Consider the following 20,257-nt stretch of genomic DNA (forward strand, 5'->3'; position numbering starts at 1 on the left):
GATCACGCCAACCTAAATTCATGTTGACCTTTTTCGTGTGTCGACCTAAGGCCTGTCGATCTTCAGTGGTCAGCCATGCCATGCCATGATAACACATTTTATTCCATGAATGCTTTTGCAACAAGTACACTTTGTACAGGATATTTCGTAAAAGTGCTAAGGACGTGAACATAAATGTTTTTATACAAGTAATAACTTGTGTTTATTACAGTTTATAAACACTGAATGTATGTTATAATGACAGATAAAATAAGCATATCAGAACAATAAAGCTTCAGACCTACAGTATATAATTACTAATGAAAGAATCTGAGGCTTTTAATTATGTGTAATTGCACATGGTTTATTAAAAATTATTTTGCTGCTAGTTCCCCACTTAAAATGAAAGAATAGACTAATAAGAACCACATGATTCTACACGCGCCCATTTCATAATGTGTTTGTATCTGTCTTATTGCCATTCATTTCATTACCCTTCAGTGTAATTAGATAACCTGGAAGAAAGTAGTTCTAGGTTTTAGTTTGCAGCAAAATCCTGGATTAAAGGGTGTAAAGCTGCCCATACACGCCCCGATGCGGGCGTGCGTTGTGGGCTTAAATGGCACGGATCACATCACATTGCATTGCCTGTGCATGCGTTGTGCATGCAATGCAATGCGATGTGATGATAACTAAGTACAAAAAGTATGTGCAAGCACATACTTTTTGTACTGTGCGATGAGGTGCCGCGGGAGCGCGCACCTCAAAGCACAGAACGCACAGCCCGCATCGCAGCGTTTATGGGCTGCTTAAGTGCTGCATGTTCATTAGTGTTCCTGGGTGTCCCACAAGGGAGTCAGGGTGCCATTTTTGCATCATCGATAAGCAATTCATTTTTAGGTTCTAACTCATAGGTTCCCAAATGTGGTCCTTAAGGCACCCCAATGGTCCAGGTATTAAGTATATTCATGCTTGGCCACAGGTGACTTAATTAGTAACTCAGTCAGTCTGATTAAACCATCTGTGCTGTGCCATGGATATACCTAAAACCTGGAGCGTTGGGGTGCCTTGAGGACAGTGTTTGGGAACCTCTGTTCTAACCTATTCTCATCCTTTCCCATTACACTCACTCAAAATTTTCATTTTCTTTTATGTATAATGAAATATACTTAATTTCTACAGGACCTAAATTGTCCTAATCTGGTACCTAAAATGACCTAATTTGACTGTTAAAAGTCCTAATTCTGTAGTTTAATGCTGGGTACACACCAGGACAACAAGGGTTCGATCCCATCAAGCTAGATCCAATTCCGACCGATTGGATGTAGATTGTGTGGTGATTGGGCCCTTTTCTGTCCTTTTCTGATCCGATTCCGATCGGATGCACGGCCCCGCGTGTCGGTCGTTATTCAGATCCCACCTGCAGCAGGTAGGATCTGGAAATGACCATACACCCGGGTGCGGGTCGCCATCGGATCAGAACCCGCTCACGGTGCACATCGTGAGCAGGTCGTGCACTCCGCGTGATCGTGGGCGGGTCGGACGAGACACTGACGACCCGCTCACGATGTGTCATAAAAGGGGTGTGGATCGTTTGGTCTACAACAACTATGTCGACAAGCATTGGGTCGACACCACTAGGTCAACATGGGTCTAGGTCAACAGGACATTGGGTCTACATGGGCAAGGATGACAGTCAAAAGGTCAACATGGGGTTTTTCACTGTTTTTTTACCCGAATGTCGACATGGACACAGTGCACCGCATGGCCGCCTGTCGGAAATACCGCCTGTCGGCACATGTCGGCTCAAAATACAGCGAAAAAACCTATGTTGACCTTTTGACTGTCGACCTTGCTTGTGTCAACCTAAGGACCTGTTGACCTAGACCCATGTTGACCTTGACCCATGTCGACCTTGTTGCCTGTTGACCTAATGGTGTCGACCCAATGCTTGTCGACCTAGTTGCTGTAGACCTAATGACCGTATCCCCATAAAAGTATCTATACAAAGCACAATAGTTTTACTTTTTGGTGGTACTCAGTGCTGGCACCTTTTTTGGTGTATTTTGAATTCTTATGGGAAGAATTCAGTGAAATGATTTTAGAAATGAATAAAATATATCATTCCCAACATTGTGGAGATCAAAGGAAAGTACACAGTGATCAGGATAGTATTCAGTGTGTAGGGGTGTGCACCAATCTGATAATCGCACCTTCAAGTGAGAGCATTTATCGGATCGGCGCACACCGTGGTATAGCGTGTAGCTAGCTTTACTGTATCAACTTGTAACTTTAGGTGACGCTTTCTAGATTTGCACCATGTTTCCTGTTCTCTTGTAAAACATACAATAAGAGTTGACCATTTGTGTTAAACTATAGCTTTAGGAGTTGTTGATCAGTTGTGTGCTAATAAAGTTTTGTAGAAAAGTCTGCTTTATAAACTTATATTTTGTAAGCTTTGTAGCACCACATGTCTGTCAACTGGCTTTTAACCTCTCCCTATACTGCAAACAATAGATATCTGTATTTTCTGTAATTACCATACTGTACAGTGTTATTTATAGCTTAGGTGGGCTGAGCCAGACGGATTGTCTAAATTAAGGTGGAGATGTTATCAAGTGAGACCTAACTGTTGTGTGAGGCCTTTGTTAGACCCTGTGGATCCCTGCCATCAATAATATGGAAACCTTAATAAGATGCTCAGTTTTTGTAACAACATCTTATATTGAAAGTTTAAGACCCACAATGAGGCATTTTTCATGATGTGTTTCTTTTACAGCAACATTGACCCCATTTTCTATCATTAGTCCTTATTGTTTTCTGACGTATTTTGCAGGTAAATAACAATGGAGTTGTGTCTTTCCTTCGAGAGGTTTCCCAGTTTACTCCTGTGGCGTTTCCCATTTCCGGCGATCGTAGAGTCGTGGCTGCCTTTTGGGCTGACGTGGATAATCGCAGAGGAGGGAATGTATTTTACCGGGAGACTGAAGACCTAAGAATGTTGAAACGTGCCAGCCAGGATGTGCACTCTTACTTCCCGGAGCTGCCCGACTTCAGTGCCACCTGGGTCTTCATTTCCACTTGGTACAGAGTCACTTTCTATGGCGGCGATACCACTTCACCAGTGAGTGACTCACACTTATCTATGCGCATTTGCAGATCACACAATTATGTGGCAGCCTATCAAGACCCTGTGAGGTTTATTAGTAAGATGGGAGTTCTATTGATGATGGGATGTTGCTATGGGCAACCAATCAGATCACATTATCTTCTAGAAGTTGCTAAATAAATAAGCAGATTCTGATTGGTTGCCCATAGCAACATCTTCAAAAGAACTCCTATTTTAGTAAATAAACCCCTACAAAATGTAAAGTTATGTGTCTCCTGCCGTTGTATAATATCGATCATGATTTAACTGTTGTCATTGGAGTTCAGGGACTTTTGTTTAGGAACAATGCCCGAGACAGTATAAACGTTTAGCTGAACGAAGTATAGCCTAAACTATATACCACCTGCCAGGATGGTATTGTTACTAGCGCAGAGTGAAGGGTTAAATTACCATAATCTAATACACAGTCCCTATAAAGCCCTCTACACACTAGCCGACAATGGGGCACTGCCATGCGTCTGGCCAATGAGATAGGGCATACATACTAAAGGATATCAGTTACCGATAACGTTCAATGACATCACTGGGTCCCCCATGGTGCATGCAGCTGCTGATGATATAACCTACAATCACAGACATTAATGCCCACACATGGCTAATCACATTGAATATACAGACTAGGTGGTTTTTAAAAGATGTCGCAAAAATCATTAATTATACAAAATCAATGTAGTAGCACCGGGTTTGCTAACAGTCAGAAGCTTTTCAGAGCCGAATACGAGCGCCAGTAAAAAGTGGGACCCAGATGTTTTGTCCGTGATAACATAGAACTCGGCTAATGCAATGGGAGCTGAGTTTGTAAATCGGACACAAAACAGCTCTATTAAGTCGGACATATTTAGAGCTGGTTTGTTTGAATGAGTTTGCATCGGCAAAGTTTAAACTTGGATACACAATTAGAGCACATTTGTCATAAATAAACATTTGAAACAATTTTTCTAACCTTAAAAATGCAAAAAATTACAAAACATTTACATAAAAACAAATAAAGTTTTTCCCTTTATGTATTCTTATCAGATTTCTTTGTTAACATATTCATTATCTACTATCTAAAACAAATAAATACACCAGGGCTAAAGTTGACCATTATACAGTTATACTCTTCAGTGTTCTCGCTATTATTGCTTTATATTTCTTTAATAGCACTTATATTATAGACAACACTTGTATGGTGTTTTCACAGAACCTTCTGCTTGTAAGTCACTATTTAAGACAACCGTAACTTCTTGCATGAACTCTATTTTGCTATTTTCACAGACAAACACCTTCCAAATTGTACTGATCACAGATGGACTCCGTTCCTTCACCATCTTTAACTATGAGACGATAGAATGGACGACAGGACGACATGCCAGCAGTGGGGGTGACATTTATGGTAGAGGGGGCATTGCAGCACAGGTATACCAATGTTAAATGTATGTCTTTGGTTATGGTTACATTGTTATTATGGCTGCTCCACTAACGCACTACCGTTTCCTTAAAAGATCTTGCTGGCTTCTAAATTTAACCAACTCCCAAATTCTACATTCTACATTATTTTGTCCACTGTAGAAGCCTAATTCACATTACTAAAATGTTTTGGGACAACTGGACCCATATTTGTACCATATTATAGTTGTACCACATTATTCTCTAATTATATAAAGTCAATCAATTAAAAATGAAAGTCCACAAAAAACATTGTACAGTATATTTGCCCAGGTTTCATTTAGAGATATTACTGCCCACCCGCAGAAAAAATTGCAAATATGCCCCCTCTAATTGTTACTGCGGCAAGCAAGAGTTACTTGCTGTGACTAGTATTCCCATGGCTGTGTGTGTACTGCGATCCATTGGATTGAATGGATGTATACACTCCCATAAACTGGTCACAAGCAGGAGTGGCTAGTCGCAAATGTGATGCGACCCATTTATGTGCAACCCATTAGCAGGTAAGCTGACAGCATCTGCATCTGTAAATAAGAAGGAGGGTATATAGGAATAAGAAGGGAGGTAAAATAAAAATAGCAGCTCAATGGAAACTGGATTCCAGCCCATCCAAAATTGCAATAAAAGTGGTGATCTGGGATCTGTATCATATGGAATATCTGTCTAGCATAGTCGAGGAGAACCCATCACCCTTTAAGGCAATCTGGAACCCATGGTTAGCCTATCATAACCTGCCGTTAATATAGTAGGCAAATAAAGTAAGGTGGAGTAGATAACAAAGCGTAGATTAAAAACAAAATTAATGAAAGACGACCCAATAGATCATGATAATAAACACCCAACCCCTTTCCCTATTTATTATTTGTTGTAATGTATTGTCTCTTTTTTGTTTTTTGTTGTTGTTTTATTGTCTTTTTTTCTGTGTAATTATATGTTTCTGATATGTATATCGGTTCAGAATATGTAAAATAAGATGTTATACAATATACAAAAGAAAATAATGCACTGTGAAATGAAAAAACTTGAATAAAGATTTATAATGTAAAAAAAAAAAAAAGCAATAAGAAGGGAGGAAGGAGGATAGGAGCATGACTAATATTGACCATCAGAGGGAACAATGTACAGTACATAAATTGTATTTCACATGTCATGGTGCCATGATTGTAATGGTAATATCTCTATTCCCAGGCAGGCTTTAATGCAGGGGATGGTTGGAGGTACTTTAACATACCAGGCTCTCGTACAGATGACATTGCAGGAATTGCAAACACCACTAACGTAGGAATTCCCGGACGTTGGGTTTTCCGAATCGACAACAACCATGTGCAAGTTGGGGGATGCAGTAATGCAAGTACGTGTTGACCTGCACTTCTCTGTAGAACTAAATGTAGAAGAGATGGTGCTGAAGCCATGTAGAAGAAAACATGGTGAAGGAATGTGTAGAGAAGAGGATGAAGATGATATGTATAGCAGAGATGGAGATCTATTTAGAAGAGCGGTTAGTTGTGACGTGTAGAAAAGAGATGATAATGGGTAGTTTGTAGAAAGGAAAGGATGATGGTGACTTGTTGAAGAAAGGGTATGGTGGTGTGTATAGAGAGGATGGCTATGAAGTGTGCAGAAGAGAGAGGATTATGGTTACATGTGAAAAAAGACCAGATAGTGGTGATGTGTGTATAAGATAGCGGATGTTGGTTAATATTAGAGAGTGGATGGTGGTGACAGGTATATAATAGAGTAGTGATGTGTGTAGAAGAGAGCGATTGGTGGTGACATGTGTAGAAGAGAAGATGGTGGTGATGTGCGTAGAAGGGAGCGATTGGTGGAGACATGTGTAGAAGAGAAGATGGTGGTGATGTGTGTAGAAGAGAAGATGGGGGTGATGTGTAGTTGTGGTAGACAGTGGATGATGGTGTCATTTGTAGATGAGAGTGGCTGTTGGTAATGTATGTAGAAGAGAGCAGATGGTAATGTTTGTAGAAGAGAGGCTGGTGGTAACGTATGTAGAAGAAAGCAGATGGTGGTAATGTATGTAGAAGAGAGCGGCTAGTGGTAACGTATTTAGAAGAGAGCAGATGGTGGTAACATATGTAGAAGAGAGCAGATGGTTGTAATGTATGTTGAAGAGAGCAGATGGTTATAATATATGTAGAATATAGCAGATGGTTGTAATGTATGTAGAAGAGAGCGTCTGGTGATAACGAATGTAGAAGCGAGCGACTGGTAGTAAGGTATGTAGAAGAGAGCAGATGGTTTTAATGTATGTAGAAGAGAGCAGATGGTAACGTATGTAGAAGAGAGAAGATGGCTGTAATGTATGTAGAAGAGAGTGGCTGGTGGTAACGTATGTAGAAGAGAGAAGATGGTGGTAATGTATGTAGAAGAGAGCAGACGATGGTAATGTATGTAGAAGAGAGCAGATGGTTGTAATGTATGTAGAAGAGAGCGGCTGGTGGCAACGTGTTTTGAAGAGAGCGGATGTTGGCGACAGCAGTAGACTAGAATGACTAGTGGTGTTCATGTGTAGCAGAGAACAGATGGGCGAGATGTGTGTAGAAGAGAGAGAGAATGATGGTGAGCTGGTGGCTGGTGGTAACGTATGTAGAAGAGAGAAGATGGTGGTAATGTATGTAGAAGAGACCAGATGGTGGTAACGTATGTAGACGAGAGCAGATGGTGGGTAATGTTTGTAGATGAGAGCAGCTGGTGGTAACGTATATAGAAGAGAGCTGGTGGCTGGTGGTAACGTATGTAGAAGAAAGCAGCTGGTGGTAAGGTAGGTAGAAGAGAGCAGATGGTTGTAATGTATGTAGAAGAGAGCGGCTGGTGGCAACATGTTTTGAAGAGAGTGGATGTTGGCGATAGGAGTAGACTAGAATGACTAGTGGTGTTCATGTGTAGCAGAGAACAGAGGGGCGAGAGGTGTGTAGAAGAGAGAGAATGATGGTGAGCCTCAAAATTATATAATTAAATCATAAAATCCTATGAAAGCAATTAGCCCAAGAACTAATATAAAGGTCAGCAATATAAGACAGCCAAAAAGTAATGAGGTCATATTTAAATAGTCTTAGCAGGGTTTGAGGGCTTCAACTTCTAGACAGAGGGCCCTGTGCCCATGTCTTAAAACGATGCTAATCCTTAAAAGTCCTGCACATCTGGGTAACACATTACTGCCCACTGACATAGAATGTTGTGTTCCATTGTTGGGAATTCTGGAATCTGCCAACAAGTAAATATTGACTTCAGCATGTGCCAAGGAACCAAACATCGGTCTCCAAATATTTGACGTTGAATTCACTGGAAAACAAATATACATATGAGTGGCAAAGTGCTCTTTTTCTCTACCTAACAGCGTTGCAGAATCAGGGCATTCGATATATCCTATTAAAAGAAACCTTCACTCAAATAAATAAAAATAATCCACAGTAGGGTTTATAAAACATCGCTCAAACTTAAATGGCTTCTCTATAGCCATTTTTATAGTGTCACAATAATAATATTGTTTCAGCAAAGTGCTGTGAGGCAGTAAGGTTAACCATTACACCTTCCGTGCTGCCAAATATTAAGATATTATCACATATGGGGGTATTCAATCCCCGCCACTATTTCCTACAGGGGAAATAGCAGCGGGCGCCTATTCAAAGCTGTCGTTTTTGACAGCATTGAAGAGACGGCTCGACAGAATGGACCCAATTTTAAAAGCACTTGGTCTGTTTTGGTGAAAATGGACGTGGGTTGTCGAGTTCATGGCCAGATCTCGACAAATCATGGCCAGTTTGACACCCCCCCCCTTTTCGCCGCTTGGCAGGCGTAACATTGTATTCCACCTGCTGATAAACTGGGGAGTGGACTGAAAAATTCTGTAAGTCGGTACCTGGGATTGAATAACCCCCATAGTCTTTAATGGGAAACATACAATGAACATTGATATTTGGGTTTTGTAGTGCTGCGCTCTGCCTAAGTATTAAAGTGTGTGTGTGGTCATAATAACAGTCCGTTGTTGAAATTGAAAAAACACACTTTACTGATAAATCAAGGTGCGAATTGACATACACATGCAAAATTTAAAGATAAAATATAAATGAAAGTCAAAACATAAACTTAAATGCATACATGGTCTGCAAGTAATGTTGCAGCACAAGTGGAAAATAGTTTAAATGAGCAACAGTTGCCGATATGTGCACAAACTCCCAAGGAGTCAGATTGGTGATCTGTCCTGGTTGGGCAGTGTGTACGCTCTTGCGGAGCTGTTGCTTCGAAATGTAAATTTCACGTCAGAGATGAGACAAAACCTTAGGTTGTTAATAGCAACGGGGGAAGGTGAGTTGCAGATGGTAATTGGCAGTCTCGGAATGGTACTGAGCGCGGCGTCCCGCTAACTCAGATGTAATTTGAACAGATCTTCAGGTACCCCTTTAGATGTTAAGGTTGTGTTGGTTTTCGGAGGAGCTGTGGATGGTGCATGTAGGTAAGCCAGGTGAGCTAGTGCACCCACCGATGTTTGCTGTGCGTGTGTGGAGACACAACGCACAGCACCTCGGTCCTTTGGTGACTGCCTGTTTCAAGGATGTGGACCGTGCCGACTGAGTCACCTTCGGTCACTCGTGCGCCGCGTACCAACCTCCTTGCCTGGGAGTCCTCCTGCCTCTCGTCACACTGGACTACCTCCTACTTACCCGTCCTCACAGTCCGGCTGTCTTAGCTTCCGCTCCGTCTCAGTTCTGCTTCCAGCTTGTCTGTTTGCTGCTGCACCGTGGGAAATTGCGGGATGGTTTGATGTTTTCCTCTCTGGTGTGGAACAGTCCAAATGTCTAATGGATATCACTCCCTGCAGCAAACAGACAAGCTGGAAGCAGAACTGAGACGGAGCGGAAGCTAAGACAGCCGGACTGTGAGGACGGGTAAGTAGGAGGTAGTCCAGTGTGACGAGAGGCAGGAGGACTCCCAGGCAAGGAGGTTGGTACGCGGCGCACGAGTGACCGAAGGTGACTCAGGCGGCACGGTCCACATCCTTGAAACAGGCAGTCACCAAAGGACCGAGGTGCTGTGCGTTGTGTCTCCACACACGCACAGCAAACATCGGTGGGTGCACTAGCTCACCTGGCTTACCTACATGCACCATCCACAGCTCCTCCGAAAACCAACACAACCTTAACATCTAAAGGGGTACCTGAAGATCTGTTCAAATTACATCTGAGTTAGCGGGACGCCGCGCTCAGTACCATTCCGAGACTGCCAATTACCATCTGCAACTCACCTTCCCCCGTTGCTATTAACAACCTAAGGTTTTGTCTCATCTCTGACGTGAAATTTACATTTCGAAGCAACAGCTCCGCAAGAGCGTACACACTGCCCAACCAGGACAGATCACCAATCTGACTCCTTGGGAGTTTGTGCACATATCGGCAACTGTTGCTCATTTAAACTATTTTCCACTTGTGCTGCAACATTACTTGCAGACCATGTATGCATTTAAGTTTATGTTTTGACTTTCATTTATATTTTATCTTTAAATTTTGCATGTGTATGTCAATTCGCACCTTGATTTATCAGTAAAGTGTGTTTTTTCAATTTCAACAACGGACTGTTATTATGACCACACACACACTTTAATACTTAGGCAGAGCGCAGCACTACAAAACCCAAATATCTATGTACAAGCAAAGGATTAGTCACCCTTGAAGTGCAGCTGCTAGCCGAACACGATTCAGTGCGCTGATTACAAACCTTTTTCCTACTGTAATACAATGAACATTATATGGGAACAACATAATTATATGGGAAAGTTTGAAAATAATTCAAATGTAGGCAACGGATCCGATATGTAATGCCGGCGGTCGGAATCCCGACACTGGAATCCCGACTGCCGAAATCCCGACATGGGGGGGACGTGGAGCGCCCCCCCCCCCCCCCTTGCGGGCTCGCTGCGCTCGCCACGCAGCGGGCCCGATGCCTCGCTACGCTCGGCACGCTATTTTATTCTCCCTCTATGGGTGTCGTGGACACCCACGGAGGGAGAAATTTTCGGGATTTCGGCGGTCGGGATTCCGACCGCCGGCAAATTGACTGCATCCCGTAGGCAACTGATGCTGTTATGTGTCTTTAATAAATGCATTCTTTAAAACTAAAATAAAATGTGTTGCAGCCTCTGTGTGCTGGACTCTGCGCCCCTGCCGGAACGGTGGACGCTGCATCGATGACTGTGTCACCGGGAATCCTTCCTACACGTGTTCTTGTCTTAGCGGCTTCACTGGAAAGCACTGTCACATTGGTAATGCAATCCTACATTACTTCTCCACAATTCACTGCAGAATAACTGCAATACATTATAAGACAAACAAAAATGTAATAATGCAAAATAAACATTGAATATTTATTATCTCTAAATATGTTTATATATATATGCCTTTTAGACATGGGGAGGTGTTATTCTCAGCCTTGTCAGAATGGCGGTTCCTGTGTGGACAAACCTGGTTCCTTCTCTTGTTTGTGTCTGCCAGAATTTACTGGAACATTGTGTGAGACAGGTAATTTCAGGGGAGGTTCTTTTGTAATGATTTTAATTTGTGTGTATCATTTACTGTTTTTTTTTTTTAAATAAATTCTTTATTTTTGAATTTGCGGTAAGTCACAACGTACAAGAATAGTTATAAAACAGCGTTATATCTGACCCCAGGCTGACCATACACAGAATGGCCATCTATTGCTCATGTCTTATCCCACAGTGACTTTATACAGCATGGCCATGTATTGGTCACATATGATCCCATAATGACCGTACACAGAATGTTCACATATTTGTTTGATCTCGTTCCACACTGTCTGTACATGGAGTGGCCATGGTGACCTCTGGTGGCGATTACAAATTGAGGCAGAACGTTATTTGAAATCTGCGGCACTTTTTAGAACATACACCCAGCGCAATGTAGTCCTATGGGAGATGGCGCTGTGACAAAAGTCAGTAGAATGCGGAAGTGAAACTAAAGCACTTCCGCTAAACTTTAATAGAGCATACACGATGGGAAAAACTGAGCAGAAAGTACCGGCATTGTGCATCAGTAACGTATAGGGCATTCTGCCCACAGTATGGCTAAATATTGTCCATATCATATCCCAACTGACCGTACACAGGGCCTTATTCAGCAGGAGTTGTAGTTTTGCGAGAAATCGTGCAATTGCATCGCAAAAAATGCGAACTCACAAATGGTCCAACACACCTTCTTTGTCCGGATCAATACCACCCAATGCCGCGTTGTTCACTCTAGACCACGGGAAGGGCACATTTTTCAATCACGTGGGCACATTTTAATTTAAAAGCTCAAAATGGTAACACCTGAGCGTCACACCATCAGCACGTTTATGTTATATAACCATCTTGTGACACCTGAGCATCACACCATCAGCACATTTATACTATATAACCATCTTGTGACACCGGAGCGTCACACCATCAGCACATTTATGCTATATAACCATCCTGTGACACCTGAGCGTCACACCATCAGCACATTTATACTATATAACCATCTTGTGACACCGGAGCGTCACACCATCAGCACATTTATGCTATATAACCATCCTGTGACACCTGAGCGTCACACCATCAGCACATTTATACTATATAACCATCTTGTGACACCGGAGCGTCACACCATCAGCACATTTATGCTATATAATCCACCTTGTGACACTTGAGCGTCACACCGTCAGCACATTTATGCTATATAATCCACCTTGTGACACCTGAGCGTCACACCGTCAGCACATTTATGCTATATAATACATCCTGTGACACCTGAGCGTCACACCATCATTACATTTATGCTATATAATCCACCTTGTGACACCTGAGCGTCACACCATCAGCACATTTATGCTATATAATCCATCTTGTGACACCTGAGCGTCACACCATCAGCACATTTATGCTATATAATCCACCTTGTGACACCTGAGCGTCACACCATCAGCACATTTATGTTACATAATCCACCTTGTGACACCTGAGCGTCACACCGTCAGCACATTTATGCTATATAATCCATCCTGTGACACCTGAGCGTCACACCATCAGCACATTTATGCTATATAATCCACCTTGTGACACCTGAGCGTCACACCGTCAGCACATTTATGCTATATAATCCATCCTGTGACACCTGAGCGTCACACCATCAGCACATTTATGCTATATAATCCATCCTGTGACACCTGAGCGTCACACCATCAGCACATTTATGCTATATAATCCATCCTGTGACACCTGAGCGTCACACCATCAGAACATTTATGCTATATAATCCACCTTGTCACACTTGAGCGTCACACCGTCAGCACATTTATGCTATATAATCCATCCTGTGACACCTGAACGTCACACCATCAGCACATTTATGCTATATAATCCACCTTGTGACACCTGAGCGTCACACCATTAGCACATTTATGCTATATAATCCATCCTGTGACACCTGAGCGTCACACCATCAGCACATTTATGCTATATAATCCATCCTGTGACACCTGAGCGTCACACCATCAGCACATTTATGCTATATAATCCATCCTGTGACACCTGAGCGTCACACCATCAGCACATTTATGCTATATAATCCATCCTGTGACACCTGAGCGTCACACCATCAGCACATTTATGCTATATAATCCATCCTGTGACACCTGAGCGTCACACCATCAGCACATTTATGCTATATAATCCATCCTGTGACACCTGAGCGTCACACCGTCAGCACATTTATGCTATATAATTCACCTTGTGACACCTGAGCGTCACACCGTCAGCACATTTATGCTATATAATCCATCCTGTGACACCTGAGCGTCACACCATCAGCACATTTATGCTATATAATCCATCCTGTGACACCTGAGCGTCACACCATTAGCACATTTATGCTATATAATCCATCCTGTGACACCTGAGCGTCACACCATCAGCACATGTATGCTATATAATCCATCCTGTGACACCTGAGCATCACACCATCAGCACATTTATGCTATATAATCCACCTTGTGACACCTGAGCGTCACACCGTCAGCACATTTATGCTATATAATCCATCCTGTGACACCTGAGCGTCACACCATCAGCACATTTATGCTATATAATCCATCCTGTGACACCTGAGCGTCACACCATCAGCACATTTATGCTATATAATCCATCCTGACACACCTGAGCGTCACACCATCAGCACATTTATGCTATATAATCCACCTTGTCACACTTGAGCGTCACACCGTCAGCACATTTATGCTATATAATCCATCCTGTGACACCTGAACGTCACACCATCAGCACATTTATGCTATATAATCCACCTTGTGACACCTGAGCGTCACACCATTAGCACATTTATGCTATATAATCCATCCTGTGACACCTGAGCGTCACACCATCAGCACATTTATGCTATATAATCCATCCTGTGACACCTGAGCGTCACACCATCAGCACATTTATGATATATAATCCATCCTGTGACACCTGAGCGTCACACCATCAGCACATTTATGCTATATAATCCATCCTGTGACACCTGAGCGTCACACCATCAGCACATTTATGCTATATAATCCATCCTGTGACACCTGATCGTCACACCATCAGCACATTTATGCTATATAATCCATCCTGTGACACCTGAGCGTCACACCATCAGCACATTTATGCTATATAATCCATCCTGTGACACCTGAGCGGCACACCATCAGCACATTTATGCTATATAATCCATCCTGTGACACCTGAGCGTCACACCGTCAGCACATTTATGCTATATAATCCACCTTGTGACACTTGAGCGTCACACCGTCAGCACATTTATGCTATATAATCCATCCTGTGACACCTGAACGTCACACCGTCAGCACATTTATGCTATATAATCCACCTTGTGACACCTGAGCGTCACACCATCAGCACATTTATGCTATATAATCCATCCTGTGACACCTGAGCGTCACACCATCAGCACATTTATGCTATATAATCCATCCTGTGACACCTGAGCGTCACACCATCAGCACATTTATGCTATATAATCCATCCTGTGACACCAGAGCGTCACACCATCAGCACATTTATGCTATATAACCCATCCTGTGACACCTGAGCGTCACACCATCAGCACATTTATGCTATATAACCCATCCTGTGACACCTGAGCGTCACACCATCAGCACATTTATGCTACATAATCCATCCTGTGACACCTGAGCGTCACACCATCAGCACATTTATGCTATATAATATATCCTGTGACACCTGAGCGTCACACCATCAGCACATTTATGCTATATAACCATCTTGTGACACCTGAGCGTCACACCGTCAGCACATTTATGCTATATAATCCATCCTGTGACACCTGAGAGCGTCACACCACCAGCACATTTATGCTATATAACCATCCTGTGACACCTGAGCGTCACACCATCAGCACATTTATGCTATATAATCCATCCTGTGACACCTGAGCGTCGCACCATCAGCACATTTATGCTATATAACCCATCCTGTGACACCTGAGCGTCACACCATCAGCACATTTATGCTATATAACCCATCCTGTGACACCGGAGCGTCGCACCATCAGCACATTTATGCTATATAACCACCTTGTGACACCGGAGCGTCACACCATCAGCACATTTATGCTATATAACCATCTTGTGACACCGGAGCGTCACACCGTCAGCACATTTATGCTATATAATCCATCCTGTGACACCTGAGCGTCACACCATCAGCACATTTATGCTATATAATCCATCCTGTGACACCTGAGCGTCACACCGTCAGCACATTTATGCTATATAATCCACCTTGTGACACCTGAGCGTCACACCATCAGCACATTTATGCTATATAATCCATCCTGTGACACCTGAGCGTCACACCATCAGCACATTTATGCTATATAATCCACCTTCTGACACCTGAGCGTCACACCATCATTACATTTATGCTATATAATCCATCCTATGACACCTGAGCGTCACACCGTCAGCACATTTATGCTATATAATCCACCTTGTGACACCTGAGCGTCACACCATCATTACATTTATGCTATATAATCCACCTTGTGACACCTGAGCGTCACACCATCATTACATTTATGCTATATAATCCACCTTGTGACACCTGAGCGTCACACCGGCAGCACATTTATGCTATATAATCCACCTTGTGACACCTGAGCGTCACACCGGCAGCACATTTATGCTATATAACCATCCTGTGACACCTGAGCGTCACACCATCAGCACATTTATGCTATATAACCCATCCTGTGACACCTGATCGTCACACCATCAGCACATTTATGCTATATAACCATCTTGTGACACCTGAGCGTCACACCATCAGCACATTTATGCTATATAATCCATCCTGTGACACCTGAGCGTCACACCATCAGCACATTTATGCTATATAACCATCTTGTGACACCTGAGCGTCACACCATCAGCACATTTATACTATATAACCATCCTGTGACACCTGAGCGTCACACCGTCAGCACATTTATGCTATATAATCCATCCTGTGACACCTGAGCGTCGTACCATCACCCTGATATGTCGTCGCTTTGCAGTGTAGGTTAGTAGGGCAACAAATACACTCGCGTGGTGACCAGATTTACTATACTCCGTCCCATTGCTTGGTCTAGAGGAGCTGGGTCTATGGCAGAGAGAAGAGGATCCCAAGTCCCTTGCCCTTCCCTCTCCTCCCTGTCACAGGTACTGTATATACCCCCTCCTGACACCTGGAAGGATGGGTGTGGATAATAAATATCTATTACCAGGGTGATTACCCTTTTCCTGCAACAGGACTGGCACGTGTGGCTGCCTTTCATCAGCCTGTGCCCTGCAGGTTACCTAATGCACGCAGGAGACTTTCATGTGTCATCCCGGTGTGTCAAAGTCCAGGCATCCCGGGGGAAGCAGCAGAGTCAGGTGACAAACATGCTGCAATATGTAGAAATTGGACCCTTGCCTGGGACCTGAGATAAGGGAAAGTCCCGGAATTCTGATGAGGTCACATGATTAAAGATTCCATCATATCAGTACCTGCTGGGGGTTGTGAGTTTCCAGTCCCAGCATACAGATGTCATATAACTGCCCTGTGTTGTCATCTACAAGCCGCTGGTTCCGGGTGATAGATCCAGTGTCCAGACTAATTGATGACAGCCGAGCAGACTGTATGTGCGCTGCCCGGCTGTACTGCTGTAGTCTCCGGCAAGAGAATCTGTATTTTCATATCTCCCGCTGGACCGCCGGGCAGCCAATCAGGAGCGGCGGCATTGATAGCCGCTCCTGATTGGCTACCGGTGGTCCAGCAGGAGATCTGTGAAAATACAGATTCACCTGCCGGATACTACAGCCGGGCAGCGCACATACAGTCTGCCCGGCTGTCAGCTACCTACAGGCGGGCGGAGCCACTGGTTGGGGGGAGATGCAAGCCACGTCCGCTGCTTATGTAAGTGGCATGGCTGCCAAGAGCACGTCCGTGTGTCCCCGCCTCCTCTGACTGCACATAGAGTCTATGTGCAGTCAGGGGAGGTGATTCCACACGGACCTGTTCTATGCAGCGCTCGGGAGGAGGTGGGGTCACACAGGAGGAGAGGCAGCCGAGGCCAATGAATATGAAGCAGGCTGGGCTGCGGGGGGGGGTGTGGCCACTCCACACGCTGCCGCGCTAGAAGCTTACACTATGAGGAGACCTCTAGTGCGGCAGCAACTATTAACTTGTGCAGGGCGGGCAAAAACGAGCAGGGTGGAAATCGGCAGCTTTAAAAGGGGCAGGGCGCAGCGCCCTGTGAAATAAGCCTAGCGGGAACACTATACCATATATTTATAACATCGTTTTCAAACTTCCCACGTACGTTTTTAGGCTGATTCCTTTATTCTAATAAAAACAGATAATCCCACCCTTCTTGGTTGTGATATTATTATTTTCTTTTAGACAATTTTGGCAAAGATCCACACATTCTAATAGTTATCACAAAACATCTGTGCAGAACATGGTGAATATTGGAATGAGTGGAAGCTTGCAGTGTACCAATAGTTGTCATTGCAGAAATAACTCTGCGTTTTTTTGCTTGTTACCAATATTACCCAGTGTTAAAGTGGGGTAAAACAGTTTCCCTCATTCATCTGTCAGGTCATACATGGGTGGTAACCAAAACCAGTAACTTTCCAAGTGCTCCAGCTATGAAGTGTTTCTGTATTTAGGTGTGGTAGGATGACAGAAGAGTCTCATTGCCTGCTCAGTATCAGTAATCTGCTCATGTAAAGATAGGATATACAGGTTGAGTATCCCTTATCCAAAATGCTCGGGACCAGAAGAATTTTGGATAACGGATTATTCAGTAATTTAGGATAGTTTTGTATTTCAATGTGGTATCTTGAGGTATCTTGCAATTATATTGTATAAACACGTGAAATACACACACATATATTTTATTTGTGCATAAAACAATGTTTTAAAACATGAAACAAAGTTTGTGTACTATCTCAGGTACTGAATTTGAATGCTAAGCAATCATGTTCTTGCACATATTTAGTGGCAGTTACATATCACGTCCCCAGTCGTGCCAGTTACATATCACGTCCCCAGTAGTGCCAGTTACATATCACATCCCCAGTAGTGCCAGTTACATATCATGTCCCCAGTAGTGCCAGTTACATATCATGTCCCCCAGTAGTGCCAGTTACATATCATGTCCCCCAGTAGTGCCAGTTACATATCACGTCCCCAGTAGTGCCAGTTACATATCACATCCCCAGTAGTGCCAGTTACATATCACGTCCCCAGTAGTGCCAGTTACATATCACATCCCCAGTAGTGCCAGTTACATATCATGTCCCCAGTAGTGCCAGTTACATATCATGTCCCCCAGTAGTGCCAGTTACATATCATGTCCCCCAGTAGTGCCAGTTACATATCATGTCCCCCAGTAGTGCCAGTTACATATCATGTCCCCCAGTAGTGCCAGTTACATATCATGTCCCCAGTAGTGCCAGTTACATATCATGTCCCCCAGTAGTGCCAGTTACATATCATGTCCCCCAGTAGTGACAGTTACATATCATGTCCCCAGTAGTGCCAGTTACATATCATGTCCCCCAGTAGTGACAGTTACATATCATGTCCCCCAGTAGTGCCAGTTACATATCATGTCCCCCAGTAGTGCCAGTTACATATCATGACCCCAGTAGTGCCAGTTACATATCATGACCCCAGTAGTGCCAGTTACATATCATGACCCCAGTAGTGCCAGTTACATATCATGACCCCAGTAGTGCTGTTACAGTTGTAGCCAGTAGGTTTTTTTAGCAAAAAAATAAAAGTACATCTTGGAAACTATAAGAGATAAGGGATACTCAACCTGTATTAAACAACAGGATAAATTATGGGTGTAGTAATCTACTCATTTGGGTACATTTCTGATAATTGGAGTATGGAAATAAGATGCTACAACCTACAGCAGCCAATCAGATGATTGCTTTCTCATACACAGAAAGATGATGCTGTAGCCTACAGCAACCAATCCAATGTATTTCTCCTGGTGTGCAGGAAGAAGATGCTGTAATCTGCAGCATTTTACCAGATTTTGTTTCTTGTATTACTCATTACTCTAGAAATGACCTAATCTCATGATACTTACAGCACCTTTTTCATATGCTTCCATTTTCTCAAATGACCCACACCTGCAGATAATGCTGGGCTTTGTCTGGTCATAGGTGATGTATTTTAATTATTTCCTGCAGAAAAAACACACTATTGTTTTAAGTAATATTATTATTCTGAAAGAGTAAATGGAAAAATGGCTTTGGAAGAGATATTGGCCCTTATTCAGATCTGATCGCAGTACAAATTTGTTCTCAAAATGGGCAAAACCATGTGCACTGCAGGTGGGGCAGATGTAACATTTGCAGAGAGAGTTCAATTTGGGTGGGGTGTGTTGACACTGAAATCTAAATTGCAGTGTAAAAATAATGCAGCCAGTATTTATCTTGCACAGAAACAAAATAATTCACCCAAATCTAACTCTCTCTATACATGTTACATCTGCCCCACCTGCAGTGCACATGGTTTTGCCCATTTTGAGAACAAATTTGTACCGCAATTAGATCTGAGTGAAGGCCATTGTGCAAGGATGAGGTGGCCCTGCCCAAGGGCAAGTGTGTTGCTGTCCTATCAGCCATAGCTAACTGTTGTGTGATGTTCTGCCACTTGTGCAGGCTGTGATGCATTGGAGCTTTCCATGTGTCTCTGACATTAAAGGGATTTATGGCAGTTTAGTCCCTGCGTGTCCTGTTTATCCTAGAGGTATCGCCCTGCGCTGATAAGACCTGCTGGAACGGAGGGGATTGCCAGGTTAATAATGGGATTGCCGTGTGCCAGTGTCATCCCAGATACACGGGGCAGAGCTGTGAGACAGGTAAGGAGCATCAACCACTACTATTAAAGGTTATCAAAAGTATGTGGCTGGCGGGATCCAATACACCATAATCTCTAGGCCACTATGTGGACTGTATTGGTCATCTACACTATGGCCCTTATTCTGATCGGTGCGGCCCGATCAGAATATGCGGCCGCAACCGTGCAGGCGAATCCCCGCCTTCCATACGGATCGCCACCTG

General features: G+C 43.4%; 1 protein-coding gene across 6 annotated transcripts in view; it reads left to right on the forward strand.

Annotated features, from left to right (window-relative positions):
• The window catches only part of SNED1 (sushi, nidogen and EGF like domains 1), a 136,370-nt gene that overhangs the window by 48,646 nt on the left and 67,467 nt on the right, over nt 1-20,257 (forward strand). For 4 of the 6 annotated variants that reach the window (XM_083178178.1, XM_083178179.1, XM_083178181.1 and 1 more), the window contains exons 2-7: nt 2,816-3,103; nt 4,406-4,546; nt 5,765-5,927; nt 10,722-10,847; nt 10,990-11,103; nt 19,942-20,055. In XM_083178178.1, coding sequence (XP_083034304.1) covers nt 2,816-3,103; nt 4,406-4,546; nt 5,765-5,927; nt 10,722-10,847; nt 10,990-11,103; nt 19,942-20,055 — 946 coding nt within the window. Of the gene's footprint in view, nt 1-2,815; nt 3,104-4,405; nt 4,547-5,764; nt 5,928-10,721; nt 10,848-10,989; nt 11,104-19,941; nt 20,056-20,257 lie in introns of those variants that run through there. The other 2 variants (XM_083178183.1, XM_083178184.1) reach the window with 1 other exon arrangement.

This window comes from Crinia signifera, chromosome 3 (assembly GCF_055691185.1).
Source record: "Crinia signifera chromosome 3, ASM5569118v1, whole genome shotgun sequence".
NCBI lineage: Eukaryota > Metazoa > Chordata > Amphibia > Anura > Myobatrachidae > Crinia > Crinia signifera.